Source organism: Nycticebus coucang, chromosome 3 (genome assembly GCF_027406575.1).
Source record: "Nycticebus coucang isolate mNycCou1 chromosome 3, mNycCou1.pri, whole genome shotgun sequence".
Classification (NCBI taxonomy): Eukaryota; Metazoa; Chordata; class Mammalia; order Primates; family Lorisidae; genus Nycticebus; species Nycticebus coucang.
Window position 1 is genome coordinate 27,618,542 of NC_069782.1, and position 26,963 is coordinate 27,645,504.

Here is a 26,963-nt window from a genome sequence, read left to right on the forward strand (position 1 = left end):
CCCCTTCCCCACCCCACCCCCACTCCTCTTCTCCTACCAAAAAGAGCGATAGCCCATAGCCTCCTGAATCAAGGGACTTTGCTCCTTTACCAGAAACTGGGGGCAGAGGACAGGGGTAAGCCTTTTCCACTGTGAAGAGAAAAAGTTCATGGAGAGAAATGCTTCCCATTTAAGTCTCCCTCCCTCATTTTTCTATCCTTAATAGCATTTCCTAACATTTGTCAATCTTAAAATCAAGTGAGAACTGTCTGATTTAGCCTAAAATGATTGATTTTAGCCTTTTCATTCTTTCTGTTGTTGGGTTTGGTTGCTGTTTTTTTTTTGCTTTTGGCAAAGAGCCCCAGGGGTCTCACATTTGCCAACAGTGCTATGGCATCTCCATTGCAGTCCCTGGAGGAAAGAGGCCACAACCCTTTTTGGGTTGGTAGGAGGAAGGACTCTCCTCCTTGTTCTGTAGTCTTGTTCTAGATTAAAGGCCAGTGAACTTTCTGTGAAGGGCCACATAGGAAGTATTTATGTCTCCGAGGCCCACATGGTCTCTGTTGCAACTATTCAACTCCATTACGTTAACAGGAAAGCAGCTACAAACAGTAAGGAAATGAACGGGCACGGATATGTTCCCAAAAATTTCATAGAAACAGGCAGGCAGGCCATCTTATTAGCATACTAGATAACAGTACCCTCAAATGGAATGATGCCTTGCACAATGCCAAAAAGACAAATCAAGGAAATGATTTCCATTTCCACCATGATTTGTGATAAAAGTTACCATTCTCTGAGAGGTACAAATATAAATAAGGATCCTAACAGTGAAATAATAAAGTCACATTTGCGCCATAAGGGAGAAAATTAAATACTTTTCTATTTAGATAACTAAATTAGTTTCTAATTCCAAGATTATAGGCGTGAGAAGAAAGGGTCTGAAGAGGAAAGTCATTTAAAACACCCATTAAACGTTAATTTTTCATTTTCCATGGCTTGCCATCCACGAGGGAACGACTTACCTAAAATGATTATAAAAAAAATGGTTTCAGTCTGTGATCAGGAAGCTCAGAACACTAACTGTGAAGTTGGTAATGGTTTCAGCATTATTGCAAGCCATAATGGAAATGATTTGTACTATGGTAGAGAGGAAAAGAAAAAAAGAAAGCTGGAGAATTGTTAATTAACTTCACTGTTTCCCCACAAATGCTAGGAGTATTAAAAACAAGATTGCTGAAGTGCAAACATCAGGATTTAATGAACAATGGGATGTAATTGAAGGAACAGAGAATGACTTAATCGGGACCGTGGGCTGTTTAACTATGGGGATGATGGATCTTCCGCAAAGAAGAAGAACCATTGGCTCTCAATGGAACCAAGGGAAGTGAGGAGTGGTAGAGAGAGCACCATTAAAGAGAGCAGATGCATAGGGCGGCGGCTGTGGCTCAACGGAGTAGGGCGCCGGCCCCATATGCCGGAGGTGGTGGGTTCAAACCCAGCCCCGGCCAAAAAACTGCAAAAAAAGAAAAAAATAAAATAAAAAAGAGCAGACGCACCAGCAACGCCTACTAGAGACACCCAGGGCTCTGTTATATATGAAAAGCTTTATTAAACATGATTGTCCCAAAATGGCAACCACTGGGGAAAAAGATAGGCAAGCGTGGGCTGGCATAAATCTTCAATAAATCATAATGGAGGCATTAATATTTCTGTAGGCATGTACCTGTGGGTTTTTTTCCCCAAGAATTTCTAATAATCTTAAAGACTTTCTTTACAGATATGAGAAAGGAGGGTAATAATCCGCTTGTCGGAACACTGTTTCCCTCGGTGCCAAGATGCTATCTCTCGGATAGAGCAGATTGGCAAACTCATTTTCTGTGTTTAAGAGTTCAAAAAACCATCTCGCGCTGAGCTTTGATTACAAGTCAAACTTGTCTTGTTAATTCGGCGTGCCTGCCATGAGGTATTGGTTTTTTCTCATCTTCTCCTGAAAGTGAAGCAAATGTCTGTTCTCTCCTGTGGTACCCTTTCCTGGAATTCAGCTCCTCAAGCCTTTCACTAGTTCCCCCAAAGTTTCGGGCGATCTGCTCTGCTCTTGACACGGTGTAAGCTGAGAGAAGGCCTGAGATTCTCTGTCAACAAAATCAAACTTGTTCAAAATTTTGCAAAGGGGAAATAAAAACACTGGAGCAATAGGTCTTATTTCCCTGAGCACGCAAGTAGTCAGAACAAGATGGAGTGGGTCAGGCCTGCCCTGAGATGACATCGCTGGTCCTGCGGTTTGGGTCCTATGTGACCTTCACCTCTAATCTCCCCTTCTTGTTGTTTTGTAAATTCAGCTGTAATCTACAAGTGTATATCTAGAGTAGTTTAGGGCTATTGATTCAGGAGATTAACTTTTGAATTAGAATGTTGTTTGGGGTCATGGGTTAGGCCGATGATTGTTGTTTAAGATAAGGATTAACATGGTATTTGCTTTGAACTTTTAGTATAAAACTGGCTTTTGGCGTAGCGCCTGTAGGACAGTGGTTACAACGCTGGCCACATGCACTGAGCCTGGCAGGTTTGAATCCAGCCTGGACCAGCTAAACAACGACAACTGCAACAAAAAAATAGCCGGGTGTTGTGGTGGGCGCCTGTAATCCCAGCTACTTGGGAGGCTGAGGCAAGAAAATCACTTAAGCCCATGAGTTTTGAGGTTGCTGTGAGCTGTGACACCATGGCATTCTACCAAGGGTGACATAGTAAGACTCTGTCTAAAAACAGACAAACAAACAAACAAAAAACTGTGGCTTTGGAAACGGAAGAACAGAATAGTCTGGAGAGGCTACTGACACTGGTCTCTAGAATTTCTGGCCTTCTGACGAAGTTTGGTGGACCTGTCCCCCTCTCTGCACACTGGCTGACAGTGACAGGTGGCCGGACCCTCTTTGTCTAGTAACACCGTTCCTAGCTACCTCACCCGAATCCCTGGACACATGAGGAAGACCGGAGTCCTGTGTGCGTGGAACCCTCCCTCATGCTAACGTCAAGGAGGAGGATGCCAGGATCGGGCGGTGAGTGGGGGTTCTGCCTCACCCATGAACATCTGCCTGATAGAGAAGGGTGGTTTGGGTAGGGCTCTGGGGGTCTTCGCTTAGATTTGAAGAAAGAGGCATTTTCCTCCCAAGAGGCAAACAACAAAATATTACTTCCCAGAGCCCATTTGTTAGTATAATGATTTCATGTATGAGAAATTGGCAGGATGTCTTTATGTTCTAGAAAACACCCCACACCTCAGGGAGAACACATCCTAATCTTAGAGGTGTGAACCTAACGTTTAGGTTGTTAAATAAGGTGCTGGGCTTCTTCTGAGCATTGAGCTAAACACAAGGCCGTTTTGTCAAACATGTCCCTGCCATGGCACCAAGGCTCTGTCATTTCAGGTTGTTCCTGTGGTTGCTCTTGACTTTTTTTCTAACTTTCCTGGAAAGAAAAAAAATTCTCACTCTCTTTCCCCCCAACATACACACAGAATCAGTTCGTTCACTGCACCTTAGTTTTCAATTACAGAAACCACCTTAAGCAAATTTGGGAAGCTAGACTAGAAACCACTGGCTGTACACACCTGTGGGGGTGGGGAGTGAAGGGAAGGAGTGGGGAGGAGGGAGAAGAGGAAGGCAGAACATTAAAAATATGGTGGTTCAGTCTGGGGAACTTGCTGGAAAGGAAATGAAAGACCTTAAATTTTTCACATTGACCTTCTGTTAAGATTTTGTCACGTAAGCATGGCCCAAGGCTCTGTAACTTCTAGTCTAATCACCCCCCAAGAAAGGGGGTGAGGTGGGACAGACCCCATGAAAGACATTAGAAACCATTTTTTTAAGGCAAGTGGCTCATCCCATTCCTAGTCTCAAATCTGCTGGCAAATTCAAATCTGAAAAAGAAGATTTATGCGTATTTCTCGAATCATAATTTTCCATTACCCCTTTCCCCAGGGCTATAAAAAAAAAATTCCAAGAGTTGACATGAGTTTCTTCAACATCAAGTAACATTTTGATGATGAGTTGAGTGTTAACAAATCAGAAACACATGATCTTAATTGACTGTGAAATAAATAATGTTTCAAAATGAAAGGGAGAAAAAGTGTTCAGATGTAAAGCATCAAAAAGGACTCAAACCTCAGAAGTTGCCTCAGCATCTGACTTCTTCCCCAGCTCTAATCCCATCCCTTCCCACTCCAAAAACCTGCTGGATTCCCCACCCGCACCTGTATGTTAACTTGCAAATATTTTTCTTTTTTTTTTTTTTTGTAGAGACAGAGTCTCACTTTATGGCCCTCGGTAGAGTGCCGTGGCCTCACACAGCTCACAGCAACCTCCAACTCCTGGGCTGAAGCGATTCTCTTGCCTCAGCCTCCCGAGTAGCTGGGACTACAGGCGCCCGCCACAACGCCCAGCTATATTTTTTTGGTTGCAGTTCAGCCGGGGCCGGGTTTGAACCCGCCACTCTCGGTATATGGGGCCGGCACCTTACCGACTGAGCCACAGGCGCCGCCCCAACTTGCAAATATTTTTCTTTGGAGGGTTGTGGAGCTTCTAAAATGTTTAAAAGTAAAAGTAAGCCCAGGTTAGGAGACAGGTCAAACCCAGGGTCACTGACAGGAGAGTCAGCAGGCCCTGGTGCAAAGTTTGTCTTTTGTTCTCCAAGATACCCAGGGGTGTTCTCCATGTTGAATGCACAGCAGAATTACCCGGAGAGTTTAAAAAATATGGTAGAACCTCTATAAGTTGACCACCCAAGGGCCTATAACAAACGTCAATATACGGAGGTGTAGTCCACATAGGAAAGTAGGCCAACTAGCTATACTGATATGTACATATGGTCATGTGTGGTCTGTGAAAATTAGGTCAACTTAAGGAGGTGATCAATGCAGGGAGATGGTCAACTTTGGAGGTTCTACATTGTATCACACCTGACTGTACCCCCAGAGATTGTGACTTACCCATGAGAGGGGCAGGCACCATGATCATCATCTCCATTTTTACATGAGGTTTAGAAATTTGCTCAGTGTCACACAGCTAACTAGTGGCAGAGGCAGGATTCATACCTGCCTGGCTCCAGCGCCCACGTTCTTAACCACGATACCAATATTCTTAAGTTGCATTAGTAGTTTCAATCAGCATTAGCTGATTAGATGTGTGAATTCTCAGGCCATACCCCAGACCCAGTGAATCAGAAACTCTGGAGGTACTACCTAGCAGCTGCTGTTCAGCAAGCTTTCTAGGTGATTCTGATGCTTGCTAAAGTTTGAGAACTACTGTGCCCCACTCCACTGCCTGTCAGGCGCATCAACAGAAGTCAGAACACGGAGAAATGTTCAGCTCAGCTTCCTGCCTCAGGGACGGCAGCTGAGCATGGTGCCAACTCATCTGGCAGTGACTGAGAACTTGAAACAGCCGATCTATGGACTCTTCTCTCACCAGCGGACACAACCATCACACGGTCCACAGAAATGTGGTGCCTTCTCCAATTAGGGAAGGAATTCTTCCCGGATGACACTGCAGTCCTGGCCATCCAGAGAAAAGCCACAGGAGACTCGGCTTCCTTAATGAGCAATTCCCAGGCCCCACTGTAATCTTTTCCTCTTTCTCCTCTAATGAGATTATGAAGAAGCCCAGAGTCTCCGCAAAGCTAAAGACTAAACCAAAACACAGCAATCTCTTCCCAAGTCTTTCTGCACAGAAAAGCATAGAGAACTCTAAGTAATTCTAGAGATACTTTCTGTGCTTGGCTCCCTCTTTAAAATTTCTGAACGTGCCCTAAATTGGTCTCTCTTTAGGAAGGGTAGTAGGTGGGTGGGGTGGAGATGGGTTAAAAGGAAGTTCTCAAGTGGGTGAAACCCTCCACCAGCCAGCCAGTCATCTTGCTGTAGTGATTTACAGTCTTCCTCTAAAAATATCTATGAGATCACAGTACATTAAGTGCACGACACCAAACATTTGTAACTAATCCATGAAAATAAAGTAAGGGCGTCAAGTTGCACGGGGAACGTGGTGGAATTTGTCTTGTGTTATCGTTCTAAAATAAGACGGCCTCAATTTGGTTGAAATATATCTTCGCACATTGTCTTCCCAGAGCAGAGCCATTTGAGAAATTCTGATTGCAATTATAAGTGCTGAATAGGGAGTACTTTGCATTCCCTTTGATGACACTGAAAGCTATAAGCAATCCTGATATTAAAATCTTTGGAAATTGATGAGTATCCCAGGCATCATTACAATATTTTCTCCCCCAATCCAAGTAATTAAAATCTATTATGTGAACACGTGTTAATATTTTATCAACTACTGTTTTTAATTAACTAAGCATACGACGCCTCCCACAGTAGGAATGATTTCCTTTCCCTGTCAATGACCCATCCCCACCTCCACCCCCACCCTCTAGTTTCCAGCCAGACTTATTTCTGACACTGGCTGGGGACCTGTTGGAACACATACCACAGTACTGAATTCCGGAACCTGCCACAACAGCCAGTCTTCGTTAAGCGTGTACAGGGCTTTGCAAGTGATGACATCCACGGGACCCTTGTTAATTTTCTGGTTCAGTGTTGTCACCAGCAGATAGAAAGGCTCTCCAACAGTCTCCTTGGAAAAGGCACAAATGCGACAGTTAGAGCTTTCTGTAGAATCCACGGCACTTTCCAAAGAATTAAAGTTTCCATTTATGGCAGTATGACAGGAGACAGGAGGCAGTGTTTTCTAACAATCAACATGAAACTCCCAAGAAAATACATACTGCTTTGCTTGGGATTGGAGGCAAAACTTAGAAAACCTCCTCCCCACCCTAACACGGGTGCATGTCTGCATACACACATGCATACCCATTCACAGAATTCACAGTTGACAGCAACATGAGCTACACAGTAGTCTATGATTATTAGTAGTATTATTATTAGAGACAGAGTCTCCTTTTGTCACCCTCAGTGGAGTGCCATGGCATCACAGCTCACAGCAACCTCAAACTCTTGACCTCAAGTGATCTTCTTGCTTTAGCCTCCCCAGTAGCTGGGACTACAGGTGCCCACCATAACGCCGGGCTATTTTTAAAGATGGGGGTCTCGCTGTTGCACAGGCTTATCTCAAACTCCTGCGTTCAGGCAATCCACCTGCCTCAGCCTCCCAGAGTGCTAGGATTACAGGAATGAGTCACCGTGTCCGGCCGTTATTTTATATTTAAACTTATACTTGGTAAGCTAATGCTTAGGCTAATGCCTATTGTTTACATTTCTAATAAGTCACTTCTTTTTAGTAAATAAAAAAAAAGACATTTTAGAAAATGCACAATTGGTAACAGAGATATTATATGTAAAGAACACTGGGGCGGCGTCTGTGGCTCAGAGGAGTAGGCGCCAGTCCCATATGCCGGAGATGGCGGGTTCAAACCCAGTCCTGGTCAAAAAACTACAAAAAAAAAAAAAAAAAAAGAACATCGTATAACATTTGCCAAAAGAGGACAGGTTTTGATGTTCACAGCACTTTGTGGGAAATGAGGTCTTCAGTTCAACACTTTCCAGCCTTATCTCCTCCCTGTAGGGCAAACACACCTTGCAATGTCCCACCTGGGCACCTGTGTTGGTGCTGGGTCACAGATGAACTCCATGCTTTCTTCTTGAATCACAACAAATTCTACTTCCTCTAAAGGCTTTCCCCAAACTGGTAGGTAAATCTTGATGGCTTCTTTTTCATATTTATGCCATGTGTACTTTTTCTTGGTGGGGGGTGGGGCTGCCTCCCCTGCTGTTAGTGAAATGCCTCAGATTTGCAACCACTATGCATATGTTCCACAGAACTGAGCAGCTCAAGTGCAGGTGGTTTATTCTGTTTCCACTGCATCCTCCCAAGGCATTCTGCCCAGGGTCAGCTCTAGAGTATTTGCTTAGTGATGAACCTCCCCGAGATTAGTGGAAATTAAGCTGATATGTGGTTCACAGCCCTGTGGCCCTCTTCTCTTCCCCTTCACCCACCTGGGTGATATCCTGACCACATAAAAAGAGCCCTATTTCTCTACTGTCCTCCAGCATGGATTGGACACAAGGCCTGGAGCCCTTGTACGAGGACCACATGTACCTGCAGAGGCTGGACTTGAGGGGCCAGGTGGGCTTTCCTGGGCTATTGGGAGGGACAGCTCCTGACTCAAAGGGCCCTGACCAGGAATTCTCCAGAACTCTCCAGAGTGCAGCCAGACTGAGACAAGTGACATGTGTTCCCGTACTGCTACCCACACTCAAGGTCAATGCTTTGCTAATCGTCATCAAATCCCCTAGGCTCTTATTAAACATTCAGATGCCTGGGTCCCACTCCAGACTTAGGGACTGGAATCTTTAAACATGAGGCCTGGGCATCTGTCATCCCAATACCCTTGCCGGGGTGTGTGTGCTGGGTGCTGGCTGCTGACGTGTGATTGGCATAGGGAATCACAGGGTCGGAGGTTACCACCAAACTTAGTTTCTAGGTCAGAACTTCTGGGGATATGACTCCCCCAGTGGCTGGATGTAGGCATTTAACAGAGCAGGGCAGACTCCATCTTCTCAGCACCCACGGTGGCCAAGAGCTCTTAGAGCCTGGCAATGTCCCCCAGTAGCTGTGGGATCTGGGAGAGAGTCACATATGTGTGCCCCAGGTCCTCTATATGAAAACTGGTCAGAAAGATAATTATTGTGAAGGGGATTGAATGAGAAAAGGTAAACAAAGCTCTTGGTGTCGTATCTGGTACAGTCATAAGTGGCAGTTAATGTACCACAAAGCCTTGGCATCTTGGAAGGGGAAGTTACCTGGGGTGGGGGGGTCACCGGGCCAGTGCCACTCACTCAATATCCATGGGGTGGGGCAGGAGGCAGAGGGCCATCAGTGTCCCAGACCCCCTTGGTCACCCACTGCGCCCTCCACACTAGAGGGAATTATCACACTGAAAGCGAAAGCATCGCTGGCTGGCTCTAAGCCACTTCCTCCCTGTGAGCTGTGCCTCCCCCTCACCCCCCAGAAAGCGTGAGACACTCTTGAATCAGCACTGCGAAATCTTGACCCAGAATGCTGTGCTCAAGGGGGCAGTTTGGGCTCGGAGCCCGGATTTTTTGAACACCTCATCCCTTAAATGCCCAAAGCAGCCCTTGAGAGTTCAGAGCAAGAATCACATGGTCCTGGTAGAAAAAGCTGGAAGGAAATTTAATGCCAACGACCACACCCCTCATTTAGTGGATTGAAAACTGTGCCCCTAATGGAAATCGCCGTGCCCAGAGACATGCAGCTGGCTGAGGCTGAGACGTTTCAGTGCTCAAACCTGCTGAGACTCCTGGTCCAGGGCTCTAATACCCCAGGGCTTTTCAGATTTAACACACACAGAATTACTCGGAGGAGCTTGTGAAAAGCGTGGATTACTGGGGCCACCTCCAGAATGTCTGAGTCAGTGGTCCTGGGGACAGGCAGGAGTTAAGACCAAGCCCAGTGACTCCTGAAGCCTGTTTAGAAGCAGTTGTGACTAAAGCAACAGCAGTGGAAAGAAAAAATATTCACCCCAGAAATAACTGGCTCAACACCTCCCCAATGCGTACGATGCTTTATACCAAGTAAACAGAAAAGAAGGCAGATTTCATTAATCTTAATAAATGGGTATTGCCTTGGGAGAGGAAGGGGTTGGTAAGAAATAAAAAAAAATTGTGTGCGTCTACTTGTAAGATTGCATTAAACATTAAACTAAGCACAGTCTATTTAAAGTGCTGCCTTTGGATCTAAACTTAAGTAGCACTGTTAAAACCTGTGGCATAGCAGTGTATCTTGTTCAAATTTTAATTAGATTTCAGAACTAGCTACAAATATACAATTATGCAGTTTTGCTGGAATCTGGATGGCTGGTGAAATTAGGGATCCAAACCTTGTGCACCAGGGGCCTCTGAGGGCTGAATGAAGAGTGTGTTCAATAGGACACCTTATTTCAATATTAATATTTTATAATAGTAATGACCGACATTTGTGGAGTGCTCCCTCTGTGCTAAGCAAGGGCATACATTTTCTCATTTGTGCTTCAAAACAATCCTAAAACATTCCTCTAATTCTGTAGGTTATAAAACCAAGTCAGTGGGAAAGTCTAGATTTGGGCCAAGCAGTGGGATCCAGTGCCCACTGTATTAACCATTACAATCTGTGAAAAGTTTGCATTCAAAAAGATTCGAAAGGTTCAAGGAGATCACAACCACACTTGGGCGGTAACAGCAACAAAGTGAACTGGGGCGTGGGGAGGATAGGCAGGTCTTTTGAGGACTTGTGTTAATGTGGAATGACTGATAAGAATTGACTGTAATTAGCTTCCAGGGTACTGGGAGGTAACGCGTATTTGTATGATGTTTCAGAGGTCCTGAAATGGTTTGTTCTCTCTGGTATTTGAAATTGTCCTTCTCAGTACATTTTCTTAAATGGGCCTACTGGGCTCTGGGTGTTAATTGATGTTTAAGGAGGAGATGGTGCTTGAAAAGTCTCACCTAAGGACATTCTAAATGATCACATTTGCAGAGGCCGGTTACAGCCAAAACATTACTTTTCCCCTCTATCTGCTGTTGGAAAGGACCAAGGCTAGATGTGGGGAAATGCTGACATCATGGAACATTCAGGACTTATCCTGGCAAAGGCCTTGGCAGCTGCTAAATATAACCGCAGATTGTCTTACCTCTGACACTGCCCAGGGGGGTGACACTTACCCGGAGAAAACCAGAAAGGCAAACGGACATCCAGTTTGTGAGGAGTTTTTCCACCACGGACTCCGTGCGTCTTAGCATGAGTTTAGGCTGCATGTTACTGGACTGTTCCATCAGGTCCCGGGTCAGTACCTCCAGGATGCTGGTCAGGTAGACCAGCTTGGTTTGCAGTGCAATAGTTAAGAAGGAGGCAAACAGACACCTGTTTAAAAAGAGAGCCTGGGTTAACCACCAGCCATGGGCTTGGCCAGACAATGATGGTAGTTGTTTTTTTAATTAATTAATTTATTTTTACATTTTTGGCCGGGGCTGGGTTTGAACCCGCCACCTCTGGCATATGGGACCGGCGCCCTACCCGCTGAGCCACAGGCGCCGCCCGGTAGTTTTTTTTTTTTTCTCTTTTTTGAGACAGAATCTCACTTTGTTGCCCTCGGTAGAGTGCCATGGTGTCTTAGATCACAGCAACCTCAAACTCTTGGGCTCAAGGGATCCTCTTGCCTCTGCCTCCCGAGTAGCTGGGACCAGGTGCCCACCACCATGTGCGGTTACTTTTAAAGACAGGGTCTCACTCTTGCTCAGGTTGGTCTCCAACGCGTGAGCTCAGGCAACCCACCCTCCTCAGCCTCCCAGAGTGCTAGGATTACAGGTGTGAGCCACTGCGCCCAGCTGATGGTAGTGTCCATGGAAGCGAGCTGGCAAGGGGCACGGGGAGCTGTCCTGTTGGAAGCTGTTTCATTCTTTTTTTCTTAAATGTTTATGTTCTGACCACTTCTGTCCTCAAGCCATAAAGCCACACACCAGTGTTAACTTCAGGATGTCTTCTGTGTTTTTAGTACTTAACCTAGCGTAGTAACAAGAAGTGAGTCTCTTTCCCAAATTTTCAGGGTGTTTTTAAAATTAAAAATAACACTTCTGCTTTTTTTAAAATTAAGCATCTATGTGGGTGGGTTTTTTTTTTTGGTTGGTGTTGGAGTTTTTCAGGGGTTTTCTGGGGTATGTATGTGTGTGTGTACCTTCAAAACAGAATTTGTTTTTGGAGCTGGTCTGGTAGTGCACCTGTAGTCCTAGCTATCAGGAGGCTGAGGTAGGAGGATCACTTGAGCCCAGGAGTTCAAATCCAGCCTAGAGGACATAACAAAATCCTGTCTCAAAATTAAAAAAAAAAAAAAGAAAGAAAAGAAGAGAAAGAAAGGGAAGGATGGGGCGGCACCTGTGGCTCAGTCGGTAAGGCGCCGGCCCCATATACCGAGGGTGGCGGGTTCAAACCCGGCCCTGGCCGAACTGCAACAAAAAAATAGCCGGGCGTTGTGGCGGGCGCCTGTAGTCCCAGCTGCTTGGGAGGCTGAGGCAAGAGAATCGCTTAAGCCCAGGAGCTGGAGGTTGCTGTGAGCTGTGTGAGGCCACGGCACTCTACCAAGGGCCATAAAGTGAGACTCTGTCTCTACAAAAAAAAAAAAAAGAAAGGGAAGGATGGAAAGAAGGAAAAAAGGGAGGAAGGAAGAAAAAAAGGAAGGAATGGAGGATGGGAAGAATTTGTGTTGGGGTGGCATGATCTGAAATGCATTTCTCTTGCTGCACGAACACCCAATCAAATGACCGTGGAAAGTATATGCTCTCAAGATAACCAAGTTCAGGTAGTGATTTAGAAATAAAATAAGGGGCTCAATTTTTATATCCTTATTTAAAGGCTTTCAAAACATCAAAGAATTGACTTAATACCTGTCCTTCACCGAAAAGTTCTTCTGCTTTTCAAGGGTATGGATGACAGTCACAAGAAAACTTTTATTACAGATTAGGGCATCCAAAGCTGTGAGACTTTCATTCTTGTTATTGGCGTCTCTGTTCTAGAAAAAAAAAAAAAAGAGAGAGAAGAAATACAATATAATATAAGTTTAAAGTTAGAAAGTAGATCCACAATGGGTTTTCCAAGACAATGAATTATTTAATATTGAATTCATGATCCCAAAAAACCCACAATAAGAATTCAAGTAATAATAATGGAGATGATAATGATAATGATAACACAATGAAAGTCAGGCAGTCACTGGACTAGAAATGAAAACTCATAGAGACTTACATGCATATCTTCAGTGAAGATGTGTGTGAAGCCACCTGACTGAGAGGAAGGAGACACTTTTATTATTCATAACATCCAAAGGAAATGAAGAGTGTATTTTTGTTATAATACCCAAGTCCGTTTTAATAACGTAGAGACACTATTTGCTCATCTGAAGAGCCCCTGGGCTTATGCTCGCTGCACATCCTCCAATACATAACAAATAATTATTCAGCTCTCAAGAAACGCCAACAAGTTGTGAAAGCCTCTAAGACGAATAATTACCATCACATCAGTCCCATTTTGGGTAGATGAAAGTATCATCTCACGTTTTAAAAGAATTGACTCAACAGTTGAAGAGGTCCTCGGTGAAGATTATGCAAACGTCAGACCACTCCTCCAGCAATCTGCCTTCTAAGGATAAATATTAGAGTAAGTTTTCACAAGTCTTAGCTAAGTAGCATCTCTGGTTTCAATACACGATGTTACTCCAGGAGGAGTGGCGTCGGGGAGTTAGAAGATTGAATCTGAGCCACACCACGAGGGTTCCAGTCCTGGTTTTCTCTCATACTGGTCATGTGACTTTGGATAAGGTACTGAACCTGTCTGTGTCTGACTTTCCTCATCTATCAAATGGGAACAATAATAGTGAAAATAAACAATGGAATGCATGGGAAGTGCTCTGTGTCAGCTGTTGTTTCTATTCTTAATTTATAACAGACTATAATGCTACTACCCTACTGATTTCCTTTCTTCCTTCCCTTCCTTCCCTCTCTTCCTTCCTTTTTCCTTCCTCCTTTCTTTCTTTCTTCTTCTTTTTTTTTTCACAGCATCTTACTCTGTTGCCCTGGGTAGAGTATTCTGGTTTCATCACAGCTCACAGCAACCTCAAACTCCTGGGTTCAAGTGATCCTCTTGCCTCAGCCTCCTGAGTAGCTGGGACTACAGGCACCTGCCACAACACCTGGCTAGTTTTTCTATTTTTAGTCGAGATGGTGTCTCACTCTTGCTCAGGCTGGTCCTGAACTTCTGAGCTCAAGCAATTCACCTGCTTTGGCCTCCAAGAGTGTTAGGATTACAGGCGTGAGCCACCGCACCTGACCACCCTCCTGGTTTCTAAAATTATTTTTATGTATTATGCTAGGTACCTCCTGAATATAAACTTTAAATTTGAGTTCTTTTAATGCACCATAGATCTTATTGGAATGGATTCGATTTTAAAAATATGTTGAGTAATACTTTAAATGAGTCAACAGTATGAAAATATAAACTCAAACATTCAGGTTTTTCATTTTTGGTAATAATTGAAATTTTGAGTTGATTTTATATCATAGTAAATTTCTTCTGCAGAGAAGTTCCCTCCATACTTTCAAATTTGCTGGCCCAAGCAAAAGACCTCAAACGATTTTGGTTATGTTCTCTCCTAGTAGAAAGAAAAAAAAAAAAAATACCAGACCCTAGACTTGCATTTTCTACTTCTCAATATTTCTCTACTGAACCGACTTCATGTCAATGGATGGTTGAAGCAGATTGATTCTGAACTTTAAATAAGGAAACTCTGCCCTGGTTCTCTGTGTTTTAAGGCTCTTTCCTCCTTTCATTCTAATCTCCCTTTTCCAGGAGGTTAGAGCCTCTGCTTACCCTTATCTCTTCTCCTTTCAGAAAAACAAAGAGGAGTCAATATAATAAAAAGCAAGGCTTCAAAAGCCAGAACCACCAAGCAGGGCAAAGAACCAGGGAAATGGTGATCCCCTGGCCTCCTCTGCAAACCTACAATTTCCTTTGGGTTTTTTTGCCTGTTGCTTTCTGACAGGTGTTGATCACTCAGATGCTCCCAGCCCCAACCTCCAGGCCTGCAGGATTTGGCTCCCAATCAATTAGGGAAAGGCCTAATTATATGAGGACTTATCTGCAGCCTGGAATGGATTTCAAGTGGTATTGTCCCATTATAATGTTTCCCTGTTCTAACTTAATTATTATAAATTCAATTTTGCTTTCGGGCTTCTCGATAGGATTCTGACGAATTTATGCTTGTTTTTCTTGGGTTCCCTCCTTTAATGACTTCTCCTGACTTCAATTTTTACGGCTTTCCCAGTTGCCTTTCAAGATTACACATAACCCTGAGTTAAATCAGTTTGGCTCCTTGCAGCTATCTCCTCCCAAAATAATGTAGCATTGTTCCTAGATTTTATTTTATTTTATTTTTTTAACTTTGAAACACTCCACTTGCAGTGGTTTTCCTTTATATTCATCACTTTATCTTATTCTTGATTACCAAATTTAGAAGATAGAAAAATTTCTTTTTTAGGACACAGATTACTCCATTCAGCACTCAAGGGCAATCATTAACTGTAAAAGCCTACACAGTACTCATGTTGACAGTCAAAATCTCCAGTTATCTTATTGCTATTAAATTCTTTTTTTTTTTTTGTAGAGACAGAGTCTCACTGTACCGCCCTCAGGTAGAGTGCCATGGCGTCACACGGCTCACAGCAACCTCTAACTCTTGGGCTTACGCGATTCTCTTGCCTCAGCCTCCTGAGCGGCTAGGACTACAGGCGCCCGCCACAACGCCCAGCTATTTTTTTGTTGCAGTTTGGCTGGGGCTGGGTTTGAACCCGCCACCCTCGGTATATGGGGCCGGCGCCCTACTCACTGAGCCACAGGCGCTGCCCTGCTATTAAATTCTTTTTTTTTTTAGAGACAGAGTCTCACTTCATGGCCCTTGGTAGAGTGCAATGGCATCATACAGCTCACAGCAACCTACAACTCCTGGGCTTAGGCGATTCTCCTGCCTCAGCCTCCCGAGCAGCTGGGACTACAGGCGCTCGCCACAACGCCCGGCTATTTTTTTGGTTGCAGTTTGGCCGGGGCCGGGCTTGAACCCGCCACCCTCGGTATATCCGGCCGGCGCCATACCGACTGAGCCACAGGCGCCGCCCAAATTCTTAATGGGGATCTCAGAAAGCTGGGAAACAGGACTCATAATGCAACCTTGCAGAGTCCCTGCACAGTCATCCTGATTCAGGGAACTGAGCCACCCTCCCCAGACAGTGCTCTGCCATAGACATGGATAAGGCGGCAAATGGCAAATCTTGGAGGGTGTGTTAAGAAAAAACTTCATGGGTATAAAAAAACCCTCAAGTCCTATTTATAGCCTTCTTGATTTACAATCCTAAGGCCTGGACCAAAAAATATGGTGGGTGTTTTATGGAGGTATTCCAATCTCCAGACACAGCATCACATATCATGATGTCTACTTCTGGAATTATAGAGAAACTGGAAATTGCTTACTGCCTGAGTCTGGGTTTCTGAACTGTGAGCTTCTGGCCAACTGCAGTGGGGAAGCTTTTAGTAGGGTGATACAAACTCTCCTTTGGCTGGAGAGATTTCTGGGGTTGCTTAGAAGTCGAGATTTTAAATAAAATAGCCAGTGTTGGTGTGTTCCAGGGGTTGGGCCTCTCTGTGGTCAACCATTCTGCACCAGAAAAAAACAGAGGGAAGAGATGCAATATGGTGGAGCTGGGGTATCGGGACACGAAGGTGATGATGCGGAGAATGGATGTAGCTCACCAAAGACTCGGAGGGTAAATGAAGAAGGCTGAGTGAGTGGGTGAGAAAATGGAGGTGTGAGAACGTAGGTGAGACCAGCAAGCCAAAGGGTTAAGTAGACTCCTCCTCAGAACCCTAGAACAAATGAATCAATCAGTCTGTGCAGCTATTTCTACTAAATGAGGGTGATACAAGCTGATCAGCTGAAGAAATACTGCTGAAGAGAACCCTATAACTCTATATTGCTAAAAATGACTGTTTTCAACTCAAATCCCATCTCTGTCTACTCTCCTCCCTGTTGGCCGGTAGAACTTTTCATTTCCAGTAGAGAAATAATAGTGAATAATCTAGTAGCTGCAGTGTAAGTCATGCAGATAAAGACAACAAATTGGCCAGCTCACAATTTATTGATTTTTAAATAAACTAGCTCACTTCCCCGCTACACATTCACTTCTAAACCGGGAGTAAAATAAAGCAAGAGTCATCACTCGGAACTTCTGTCCCTCCTAGGTTTCTGTTACTGGACAAAGAGTAATTGCCAGTGACCCATCACAGCATTATACCCTAATCAATGCAATTAATAATTATCCTCCTCCTGCCCTGTTCAAGCTTAAGCCATTGTTTTGCACTGAGCATATTAGCCACAGCTGCCTTGGGAGCAGACACCCCTTTTTGACAATAGCAACAAGCACCTTCATTATTATTCAAGACTTAACCTTAGGAATATGATCAATGCTCTTTTACCTCAGGGAAGAAAGTTCTCAGAGCAAAATGTTTGTAGTCAAGGAAGGGAACAGTTCCAAAACTATCAACCACATCCAATTTATCCATCTGCAGCTCAGCAAAGCCTGCAAAACAGAATCCCCAGAGCAATATTTTAACTCAACAAACAATGGATAAGATGTTCTGCTGTTTTGTCTAACACAGAGTATGACCTTGGTTTTCATTAAAGAAGAAACAATAGATAATTACTTGGTTGGCTGCAAAGACGAGCTGAAATAAAGCACAGGGCCAGGCCCAGGCCCTGCAGTTCAGTTGTCTTCTATTGTATAAACAGTTCTCATTATTGTGGCCATCTCCATGGAAGGATTAGAAAAAAATATAAAATGAAAAGACTTGCTTTTCTACAAATAAAATTTCGGAGCCTACCATCACGTATCTCTTTCCGGAGCTCACTCTCCAAGAGTTCCAGCTGTTGACTCTGTTTGCGACTTAGCTCCTTAGATTTGTACCTGGTCACCCCCACGGCCGCTAAGAGACAGAGAGTCTGTGTCAGTTACAGTAAATAAATAAAACAAACAAACCTTTATAGTTTTGGAGGGTTTTTTGAGATAGAGTCTCACTGTCGCCCAGGCTAGAGTGCCATGGTGTCATAACTCACAGTAACCCCAAACTCCTGAACTCAAGCGATTCTCCAGCCTCAGCTTCCCAAGTAGCTGGGACTACAGGCACCTGCCACTATGCCCAACTAATTTTTCTATTTTTTTTAGTAGAGACGGGGGTCTCGCTCTTGCTCAGGCTGGTCTAGAACTCCTGAGTTCAATCAGTCCACCCCCGTGAGCCTCCATGCCTGACTATAGTTCTGTAAAAGAAATAAAAAGTAGAAGGAGAGAGCGAGAATGAGAATAGAAAATAGTATTTAAGAACTAGATTTTATAAAAATAAAATTTCCCAGGGAAGGGGTCACTGTAAGGGAAAGGGAAGATGCTAGAAAGCAACAGGAAAAAAAACAAAAAACCCACACTCATCTTAAAAGTGAAAACTAAATCAAATAACCTTCACTTGTAACCAAAGATCCCAGTTGGCTGAAAAGTAATGAAACAAGTCAAATTCCCTTACAGCTGCAGCCACTTATATTGTTCCATTCTTTTTTAATGTTTCTAAGCATCCCTGGAGAAATAAAGTTGTGTTTCAAATGCAGAAAGGAACTACAAGTTCACTGCTGGCTACATAAGCCAAAGTTGCATAGACCAATGTGGGGACCTGAAGAGTGAGCCACAGGGAACCCCACCCACTCCCAATCCAGGTATTGGGCCTTTTCCCACCTCATCTTTCTCCTAACTGCAGTGCAAAGGCAATAAACAAACCCTTCTGGTCCTTGAGTTCATGTTCTTATTCTGCCATTTCCTGAAAGCTGTGTGACTCGGGTTAAATTCCTTAGCATCTCTGTGCCTGCCTTCTCTGTAAGAGCGCCTCCCTCAGTATGATGTTGAGAGGATTAACTCACAGAAAGCATTAAGGACTTATTCTTTTTTTGTCTCACAGAGTCTCACTCTGTGCCCTGGGTAGAGTGCCATGGTGTCATAGCTCACAACAACCTCAAACTCTTAGGCTCAAACGATCCTCTTGCCTCAGCCTCCCAAGTAGCTGGGACTACAGGCGCCCACCACAACAGCCAGCTATTTTTAGAGATGGGGGTTCTCTCTTGCTCAGGCTGGTCTCAAACTCCTGAGCACAGGCAATCTACCGCCTCGGACTCCCAAAGTGCTAGGATTACAGACGTGAGCCACCATGCCCAGCAAGAACTTATTCTTTAAAAAGAATAAGTATCCAACAATCAACTATCATTATTATTCTAGGAAGTTTCTCTTCTTTAAATAAAAATTACCTGATAAAAGGGCTCTGCAATCAGTAGATGTGAATAATGCTAGAGGAAACAGAATTAAATATGGTTCTTCACTGGACCACTTTACAAAGTCAATAGTCTTAACCATAACATGCATTGTGCGTCTCTAAGAAAGGGCAGAGTAGGCAGTGATTTCCAAACTTACTTAATCATGGAACCTCCAAGAGGAATACCACTTGGGACCATTGTTACTTAGGCTGCACTTTGAGCAACACTGGCTTGTGCATGCAAAGCCTTTCACTCATCTCCTATAGCTCTAGAGATTTACACAGTTATCAGCACAGCAGTGCTCCATGAACGTAGGTAAATGGAAGCAGGGATGAATGAATGAATAAGTATAGAAGGAGGCATCAGCAAGTGCCCCTATTAGCCTAAAATGTTACAAAGACAACATCTACGTTAAGTCAAGAAATATGATGTGCTACTTGTTGGGATAGTTCCTTTTTTCAATGAAGGATGAGAGAAAACAGACTTGAAAAGCAATTCAGAAACAGAGTCACAAACTAAATGGTTACGTAAATGAGTTAAATGGCCTGGGTGGAGACAATAGGGAGGAGTGCAGACTGAGGTAAAACCCCAGGGTGTAGCTGCTCCTCAGTATTGTAAACTGACACTGTGGAAAGACTGCGATCCAACCATCCAAATCTTTCAAGGTTTTGAGAGAAGTTTTTCAATGTGTAACTCATTTTTTTTTTTTGTAAAGACAGAGTTTCACTTTATGGCCCTGGGTAGAGTGCCATGGCATCACACACAGCTCACAGCAACCTCCAACCCGTGGGCTTAAGCGATTCTCTTGCCTCAGCCTCCCGAGTAGCTGGGACTACAGGCGCCCGCCACAACGCCCGGCTATTTTTTGGTTGCAGTTCAGCCGGGGCTGGGTTTGAACCCGCCACCCTCGGTATATGGGGCCGACGCCTTACCGACTGAGCCACAGGCGCCGCCCTGAATAACTCATTTTTAAATGTTATCAACTACTTGATAGTTTTTTAAAAATGTGATGTGGGCCAAACAAAACATCAGTAGGCTGGATTTAGCCAGTGAGCAAACACCATAGGCTCACTGTGCATGGATGAGCCTCAGGACACTTTCAGAGATGATACAGATAACACTTCTCAAGTGCAGTTCCCCCTGAAAATCAGGGTTGAAAAGGGATGGGGGGATGAGACGAACAAGGGGACAGGATGAGATGTCCAAGTCCTGGGAGTCCAACATCCCAGAAGACTTGGGGGAATAATCTAAATGTCCCCTTGTCATCACAACGGGGAAGCGAAGTGGACTATTTCTCTCCATCACCAAGACACCATCTGTGTAATCCAGCCTTTTATTAATGAATCATCCTTTAAAAATGTTTAGAAACCCCTCAGTGTGTACCTACTAGTCCTCTCCCAAAGTTCTGATTTGGGTTTTCACCCATTAATACTTAATTGAAGCAAACAGCCCCTGAAAGCTGAAAGTCTGCCTGCCTGACAAGAAGCCCCAGGGAATAATTTCTCTGACAAAATTAAACAGGGCACTTACCAAAAATGACAATCACTAGCAAGACGGGAAGCACAATCAGAAAATACCACGTGGAAGGAACCGATTCCTGCTCCACATAGAGCTCCAAGTTTCCCAGCTTGACCTGATGGGACAGAGAATGTCTTAGGTGCAGTTGAGCTGGGTACTATATTTATGTACATAATTTCTTCCCCCACATGGTTTCAAGATACAAAAGAAACGGTGAGCTAGATACGATATCTGAGTTCGAGCCCCATCCAGGACAGTCACCGTGCCTCAGTTTCCTGATGCGTCAGTTGAGATGCACTGGGCTAGACCTATATATTCTACACTTTGGCCCCCTTTGAACCAGAATTTTTTTTTTTTCTTTTTGGAGACAGAGTCTCACTCTGTCACCCTGGGCAGAGTGCTGTGGCATCACAGCTCATAGCAACCTCAAACTCTTTGGCTTAAGCCATCCTCTTGCCTTAACTTCCCAAGTAGCTGGGACTACAGGCCTCTGCCACAGCACCTGTCTAAGTTTTCTATTTTTGGTAGAGATGGGGGTCTTGCTCTTGCTCAGGCTGGTCTCAAACTCCTGAGCTCAGGCAATCCACCTGTCTTGGCCTCCCAGAGTGCTAGGATTATAGGTGTGAGCCACTTCTCCCAGCTTGAATGGGGAATTTTAAATTGCAGAACTGGGGACAATAAAGAGGTGGTAGCCAATGGATAAGAAGCTCCCTACCCTTTATTCCAAGGGAATAACATGACTTTTATTTTTCTTTTATTTTGAATAAAGCATTCTTTGGCAAAAACCAGTTTGATAATGTTGACTGGATGATCGCTGAAGACCTTTTCCAGTTTTGGCATTTTTTTTTGTTGTTATAAAAATTTCATAAAACTGGGCGGCGCCTGTGGCTCAGTGAGTAGGGCGCCGGCCCCATATACCGAGGGTGGCGGGTTCAAACCCAGCCCCGGCCAAACTGCAACCAAAAAATAGCCGGGCGTTGTGGCGGGCGCCTGTAGTCCCAGCTGCTCGGGAAGCTGAGGCAAGAGAATCGCGTAAGCCCAAGACTTAGAGGTTGCTGTGAGCCGTGTGACGCCACGGCACAGGCGGTACAGTGAGACTCTGTCTTTACAAAAAAAAAAAAAAAAATTTCATAAAACCTTGTACAGGGAAAAGCTCGACATCGAGCCTTATTTTTCCACTGCTGTACATACAAGTGTTAAGATGCATCAGTCCTTAGAACCACACTGCCCCCACGGAGGCATCTGAGCAAAGTGGCTAGAGCAGATTCTGGATCCAGATGGCCTAAGTTCTCCACCCCAGCTTTGCCACCTGCTGTCCTTCCCAGATGTATCATCTTGAGTTGGGCCCTCAACCATCTGGTCCTCTCTCTCCTCATCTCAGAGATGGGACATTGGCAGAGCCCCTTGGGAGGCTGTCGTGAAGATTAAATGCACTATAGCACCAAAGTGAGTCAGCTCGTGACACCCTGCTCAGAACTGTCCTCTGGCTTCCCAAGCACATGAGCCAAGCTCTAGCATGGCTCACAAGGGCCTAATAATCTCCTCTCCCCATTAATTCTCTAACCTCCTCCAGATATTCTCGTTTGCTTTTTCTACTCCAGCCATACTGGCCTCCTAGTTGCTCCCCAAACACCCGACGCAGGCTCCGACCTGGCACCTTCGCGGCCCCCTTTCCCTCTGCCCGGAGTGCACAGCCTCAGACGGCCCACAGCTCATCCTCTCTTCCCTCAGGTCCCTTCCCAGGCAGGCCTTTCCTGCAAAATCCACAGCGCTGCCTCCCCCACACAACTCTTCTCCTCCCTGCTCCATTTTTCTCCATCACAATTGCCACCATCTAACACATTTTTTTTGTACTTTGGCCAAGGCCAGGCTCGAACCCGCCACCCTCAGCATATGGGGCGGGCGCCCTACCCACTGAGCCACAGGCACCACCCACCATCTAACACATTTTTATAAATTTATTTCCTTCACTCTTTTTGTCTCTTTTTACCTCCATCAAGGCAGATGCTTCTTTCTGTTTTTTTCTCTTCGATGTCCTCATCACAGCAGAGGCTCTCAGAAAGTGAGTTGTGAAAAGCTAAGAAGGCTAGCATTTGCTCTTCTCAACTAACAGGGGAGGTGAGATCATTGGTGGTTTAGTTGTTATTCTTGATTTTACGTCTAGTATCCCCCTCTTTGCCATATAGACGGACAGAGGGAGGCTCAGGGAAGTCTAGTGACCTACATAAGGCCACACAGCTGTTATCTGGTGCCATCGGGACACGAACACCTTTTTGGTTTTGCTTTCCAGTCTGATAGCTTTGTTCCTGTCCCTTATTCAATTATTCATGACTGTAGATTAGAAAGCATTTTTTAATATGGGCTGTGCAGAGCTTCATATGGCATGAACACTATAAAGGGTGACTTCTAATACGTTTTCCTTCTCAATGGTCTCACATTTTTATTATGGAACATAAATATACCAGTGATGGGTCTTCCAAACATGTCTGGGGAAAGACTAATTCAGGAAGTATGAGTTCACAGTGAAGGGAGCGTCCCACAACCCAGAGATGAGTTGGTCTCCATCAGAGTCTAATGCTACCCTGAGCGTGCCAAAGGGGCCCTGGTTTGGGGTTTCTGCTAAGACATGTCACCTCCATATTTGAGAAAGGAATGGCAGCTCACTGAGCGATGGGTCTAGAGATTTTGTTTGCAGATGCTACATTCTAAATGTATAGCTAGAACAAAAGCTATCAAGACTCATTAGGATCATGGACAATGGTGCGTTGAATACTTTGAACATATGGCTGGACTGCTCCAACTATTTTAGAGATATTATGCTTGGGCTCATAGTGCCAGCTTTGTTTATCTTCTGTTTAAAGTGAAGATTGGAAGATCCATAAAAGATTCCATTCTGGCCTCTAGTTGAGCCAAGGAATCACCAAATATCAGGTAGAGACAGCAGGTAGGACTGACAGCTTGACTTACACGAACTTTCTTGGAAGAAGAGGCGATGGTGCTTGCAGTCGTGATATTTGTAATTTTGCAAAGGATGGTGGTAAGATCTTGGTTTCTAGTTATGTCTTCAAAGCTGCAGTTTAATTGTTCATTTTCCCCATGGAAGAGAGTAATTTCAATGTCTTTCTTGGAAATGTTGAAGTTATCATTTTCTTTCTGTGAAGAACACGATGAAGATGAAGAAATCAGGGCAGACGTGGAAACTCACAAGCCAAAGCACACCTTTCCAGTCAAAGGGGCAAGGGGACTCCCCCCCCCAAAAAACAGAAACATACTTGAATTTTTACTTCCAATTCTTTGTCCACTTCCGATTCTACACGATACCCTGTAAACCTGGGGTCCTCAAGATACTGCAAGGTTCCGCAGTCGAGGTAGGTGTCTTGTACCCTCAGCTTCACTGTGACATTTGTGCGCACTTTAGAGATCTTCAGACTGGGGGCTAAAAACCTGCACGTGGTCGCCATACAGTATTCAGAGACCTGGGAGAGAAGAAAAGAGCACTGGAAGAGCATTTCACTTGGGAGACCCAGGTCTGCTAGCTATGTGACCTGGGCAACTTCTCATTGCTTCTGTTTTCTCATCTGTAAAATGGGTCAGCGATACTACATACCTCACGGCATGAAGTTACATGAAATGAGAGACGGCTCATTGGATTAATTAAAGGAGGGTATGCACGTACAATTACTTAAGACAGAGCCGGGCACAGAGTAAGCACTCAACGTATGATGGTCATGTCATCATTAATGCAATGGGCAACGATGCCTGCAGTTTCAGGGGTTGTGTAGGGAAAAGAGATTATGCAGAAAGAAGTAGGCTACAGAAAGGGGAAGTCGTAGGTCCAAAGGGCTTAGGTGTCCTTGGAGTCAGCCCGTGAGAGTCCTAGGAAACCACGAGAAGGGAAGAGGAGAGCCCCCCTCAGCCAAGGCTGGCCTCTGCCCTGCCTGCTGCCAGCGGACTCGCTCTTTGTTGGGGAACCTTCTGTAGGGCTTTAGCAGAAGTCACCAACCGCAAGGAGGAAAAGGCTTTTCAGGCATAACAGAAAACAGGAGAAAACAACAGTAAAAGGCACAAGGTTTCCCCTGTGAAATGAAGAGCATGAAAACCAGAAACAATGCAGAAAAGATGGCCTGATTAACGGGTTTACTTTAAAAAGAAAAAAAAAAACCCGACAAAAATGAACTGTCCTTTTCAAGTGTACAGAGAGGCAGGCAGAAGAAGTTGGTGGGTTAGGGGAGGCTGGCAAACATTTTGAAGAAGAGCGATTATAACTCGTAAAAGGAAATTCATCAGGTGTAAAGAACTATTCTCCCCCAACATCCCCCGCTCCCGGCACCCCACTGGAGTTTCTGAAAGAGGACAGGAAGACGGGGGAGAATCTGATAGGAAGAGCTAAGACCTGGGCAAGCGCAACCTCCCTTCTACCATAACATCTTCCCGAACTACAGCCCTCAGTCTCCCCCCACTCGTGCTTCTGTTGACGGGAGGAAACCCACTGTCCCAGCTGCAGCTTTTTACTGCAGATGCCTTCAAGAAGGATTACTCAAAACAGGATTATCCCGACCTTTTTATATCCTCAGGACTCTTATATTTCAAAACTAGTGATCAAGTCTCATGATCTGAAATACTTTTTTCTCTAGTTTCTGAGCAGCTTCTCAGATGCCTTCCCTTTATTTCTTGAAATGAAGCTTTTTGGGCCCCGCCCAGTGGCTCATGCCTGTAATCCCAGCACTCCAGGAGACTGAGGTGGGTGAATTGCTGGGCCCCGCCCAGTGGCTCATGCCTGTGAATTGCTTGAGCTCAGGAGTTCAAGACCAGCCTGAGCAAGAGCGAGACTCCCATCTCTAAAAATTAGCCAGGCATTGTGGTGGGCGGCTGTAGTCCCAGCTACTCAGGAGGCTGAGGCAAGAGGATTGCTCAAGCTGTGAGCTATGATGGGACAGCACTCTACCCAGGGCAACAGAGTGAGACACTGTCTCAAAAAAAACAAAAACAAACAGAAAAAAACAAGGAAGCTTTTCCACCAGATTCCATCCTAGGTGCCCCTCCCTTCCTCCTTTGTGCTCTCACCCCCCATGGTGTGGCCCCCACTCTCCCTCCAAGGACAAAGCACTTGAGACCTGCGCTGTTAACTGTAGCCCAGTGGACCTGCTGTCCTCCTGCAAGGTCAAACACACCTGGTCATTGTCACAAGCACCTCTGCAGGCTTCTCAGCCTTTCTTCAGTTCCTGCCTCTCCCAAAGCACCCATGTAGCAGCCACTGCTGAAATAATAGCAGAAAGGATCCCTAGACCTATGTCCCTCCTGCTCGAAGATTTTCAACAGCTCCCTGCTGCCTGCAGAAGTCAGGGCAGAGTTTCCAGTCTGACCTTTGTGCGGCCCCTGCTGCAGACACACTTCACTCCATGCCTGTCTCATTTCCCTTCCATGTGGAAACACCTTCTTGGACTCCCAGAGATTCTGAGCTGGAAAGGACCCCGAGAACCCAGAGCTTGAGGACACCCTATACACTGACTTTCAATCCCAGTGTATACTTGCCATTTCCCCCCAGGAAGGCCATGTGACCTTGTACCTACACCCAGCAAGACGTTCTGTCCACAGTAGGTGCTCAATAAATTCTAGTTGATTTGGAAACAGCATTTTGGAGGGAGGGCAAGTTCATCGACAAATGCAGGTGGTGCCTCTGGCCCGAGGGTCAATGTATATGAATCAATCAACTGGATGTGTGTGCAACCTGCCGAAATAACAGCAGAAAGTATCCCAGTATTCCTACAGAGGCTGGGAGTAGACACTGGGACCAGCTGTGAAATATGCTGGCAGACAGATAGGTACACAACAAGAGTGTAAGGATGATGGAGCAGGCGGCCTCCTGAATTTGGGCCTGAGCCCACACTGGTCCCAAGCAGGGATGAAGTCTGCAGCCACCTTAGATCTGCCCCATGTGGCAGGAAGTGGTTAGGTAGGGCCTCAGAAAGGCTGCTATGCTCACATCTGTCTTCAAGGAAATGGAGAAAGGGGAAGATAGAATGGGGAAGAGCATTCAGGAAGAGTGCAGAAGTGCGCTCAGAGACCCATCTGTCTCTGAAATCCCTCAACTCCTCTCTTATTATTCCTGGCTTCGGAAGCTTCAATCTTGAGACCTGGGCAGTGGGTGGGGACTACACACCTTCTACAATTTCCACTGCGGGGAGATGAAACGCAAGAGAAGGTGGGATTAGATGGTAGGGCCCAAATTGGGTCAGAACGCAATAGAAGGAGAAGCATTTGACAAGGGTTCTGGGACTTCTGAGAGTCACCTAAGCTCTCACAGCATTGGAAGCGCCACCACCCACTCGTCACAGAAACGCTATTCTTCTTTCCATCACACCTTAACCATTCACGAGGCATTTTCACACATATTCATAAGCATTGTCTCATTAAAGTGACTTGCCACAAATCACACAAGGAGAAAATGGCAGGCCTTGTCACACCAAGTTCTATTCTGCTTCTTCTGTGCCGTAATTAGAAATATTCAACTACAA

The 26,963-nt window shown here is 45.0% G+C and overlaps 1 protein-coding gene across 2 annotated transcripts in view; it reads right to left on the minus strand.

Annotated features, from left to right (window-relative positions):
* Nucleotides 1-26,963, minus strand: part of PLXNC1 (plexin C1) — a 150,304-nt gene that overhangs the window by 35,501 nt on the left and 87,840 nt on the right. For both annotated transcript variants that reach the window (XM_053584249.1, XM_053584248.1), the window contains 9 exons: nucleotides 23,721-23,924; nucleotides 23,416-23,601; nucleotides 20,461-20,563; nucleotides 17,466-17,567; nucleotides 17,061-17,164; nucleotides 12,786-12,824; nucleotides 12,428-12,552; nucleotides 10,712-10,910; nucleotides 6,462-6,608 (listed from right to left, as the gene is read on the minus strand). In XM_053584249.1, the coding sequence (XP_053440224.1) occupies nucleotides 6,462-6,608; nucleotides 10,712-10,910; nucleotides 12,428-12,552; nucleotides 12,786-12,824; nucleotides 17,061-17,164; nucleotides 17,466-17,567; nucleotides 20,461-20,563; nucleotides 23,416-23,601; nucleotides 23,721-23,924 (1,209 nt within the window). The remainder of the gene's footprint in view (nucleotides 1-6,461; nucleotides 6,609-10,711; nucleotides 10,911-12,427; nucleotides 12,553-12,785; nucleotides 12,825-17,060; nucleotides 17,165-17,465; nucleotides 17,568-20,460; nucleotides 20,564-23,415; nucleotides 23,602-23,720; nucleotides 23,925-26,963) is intronic.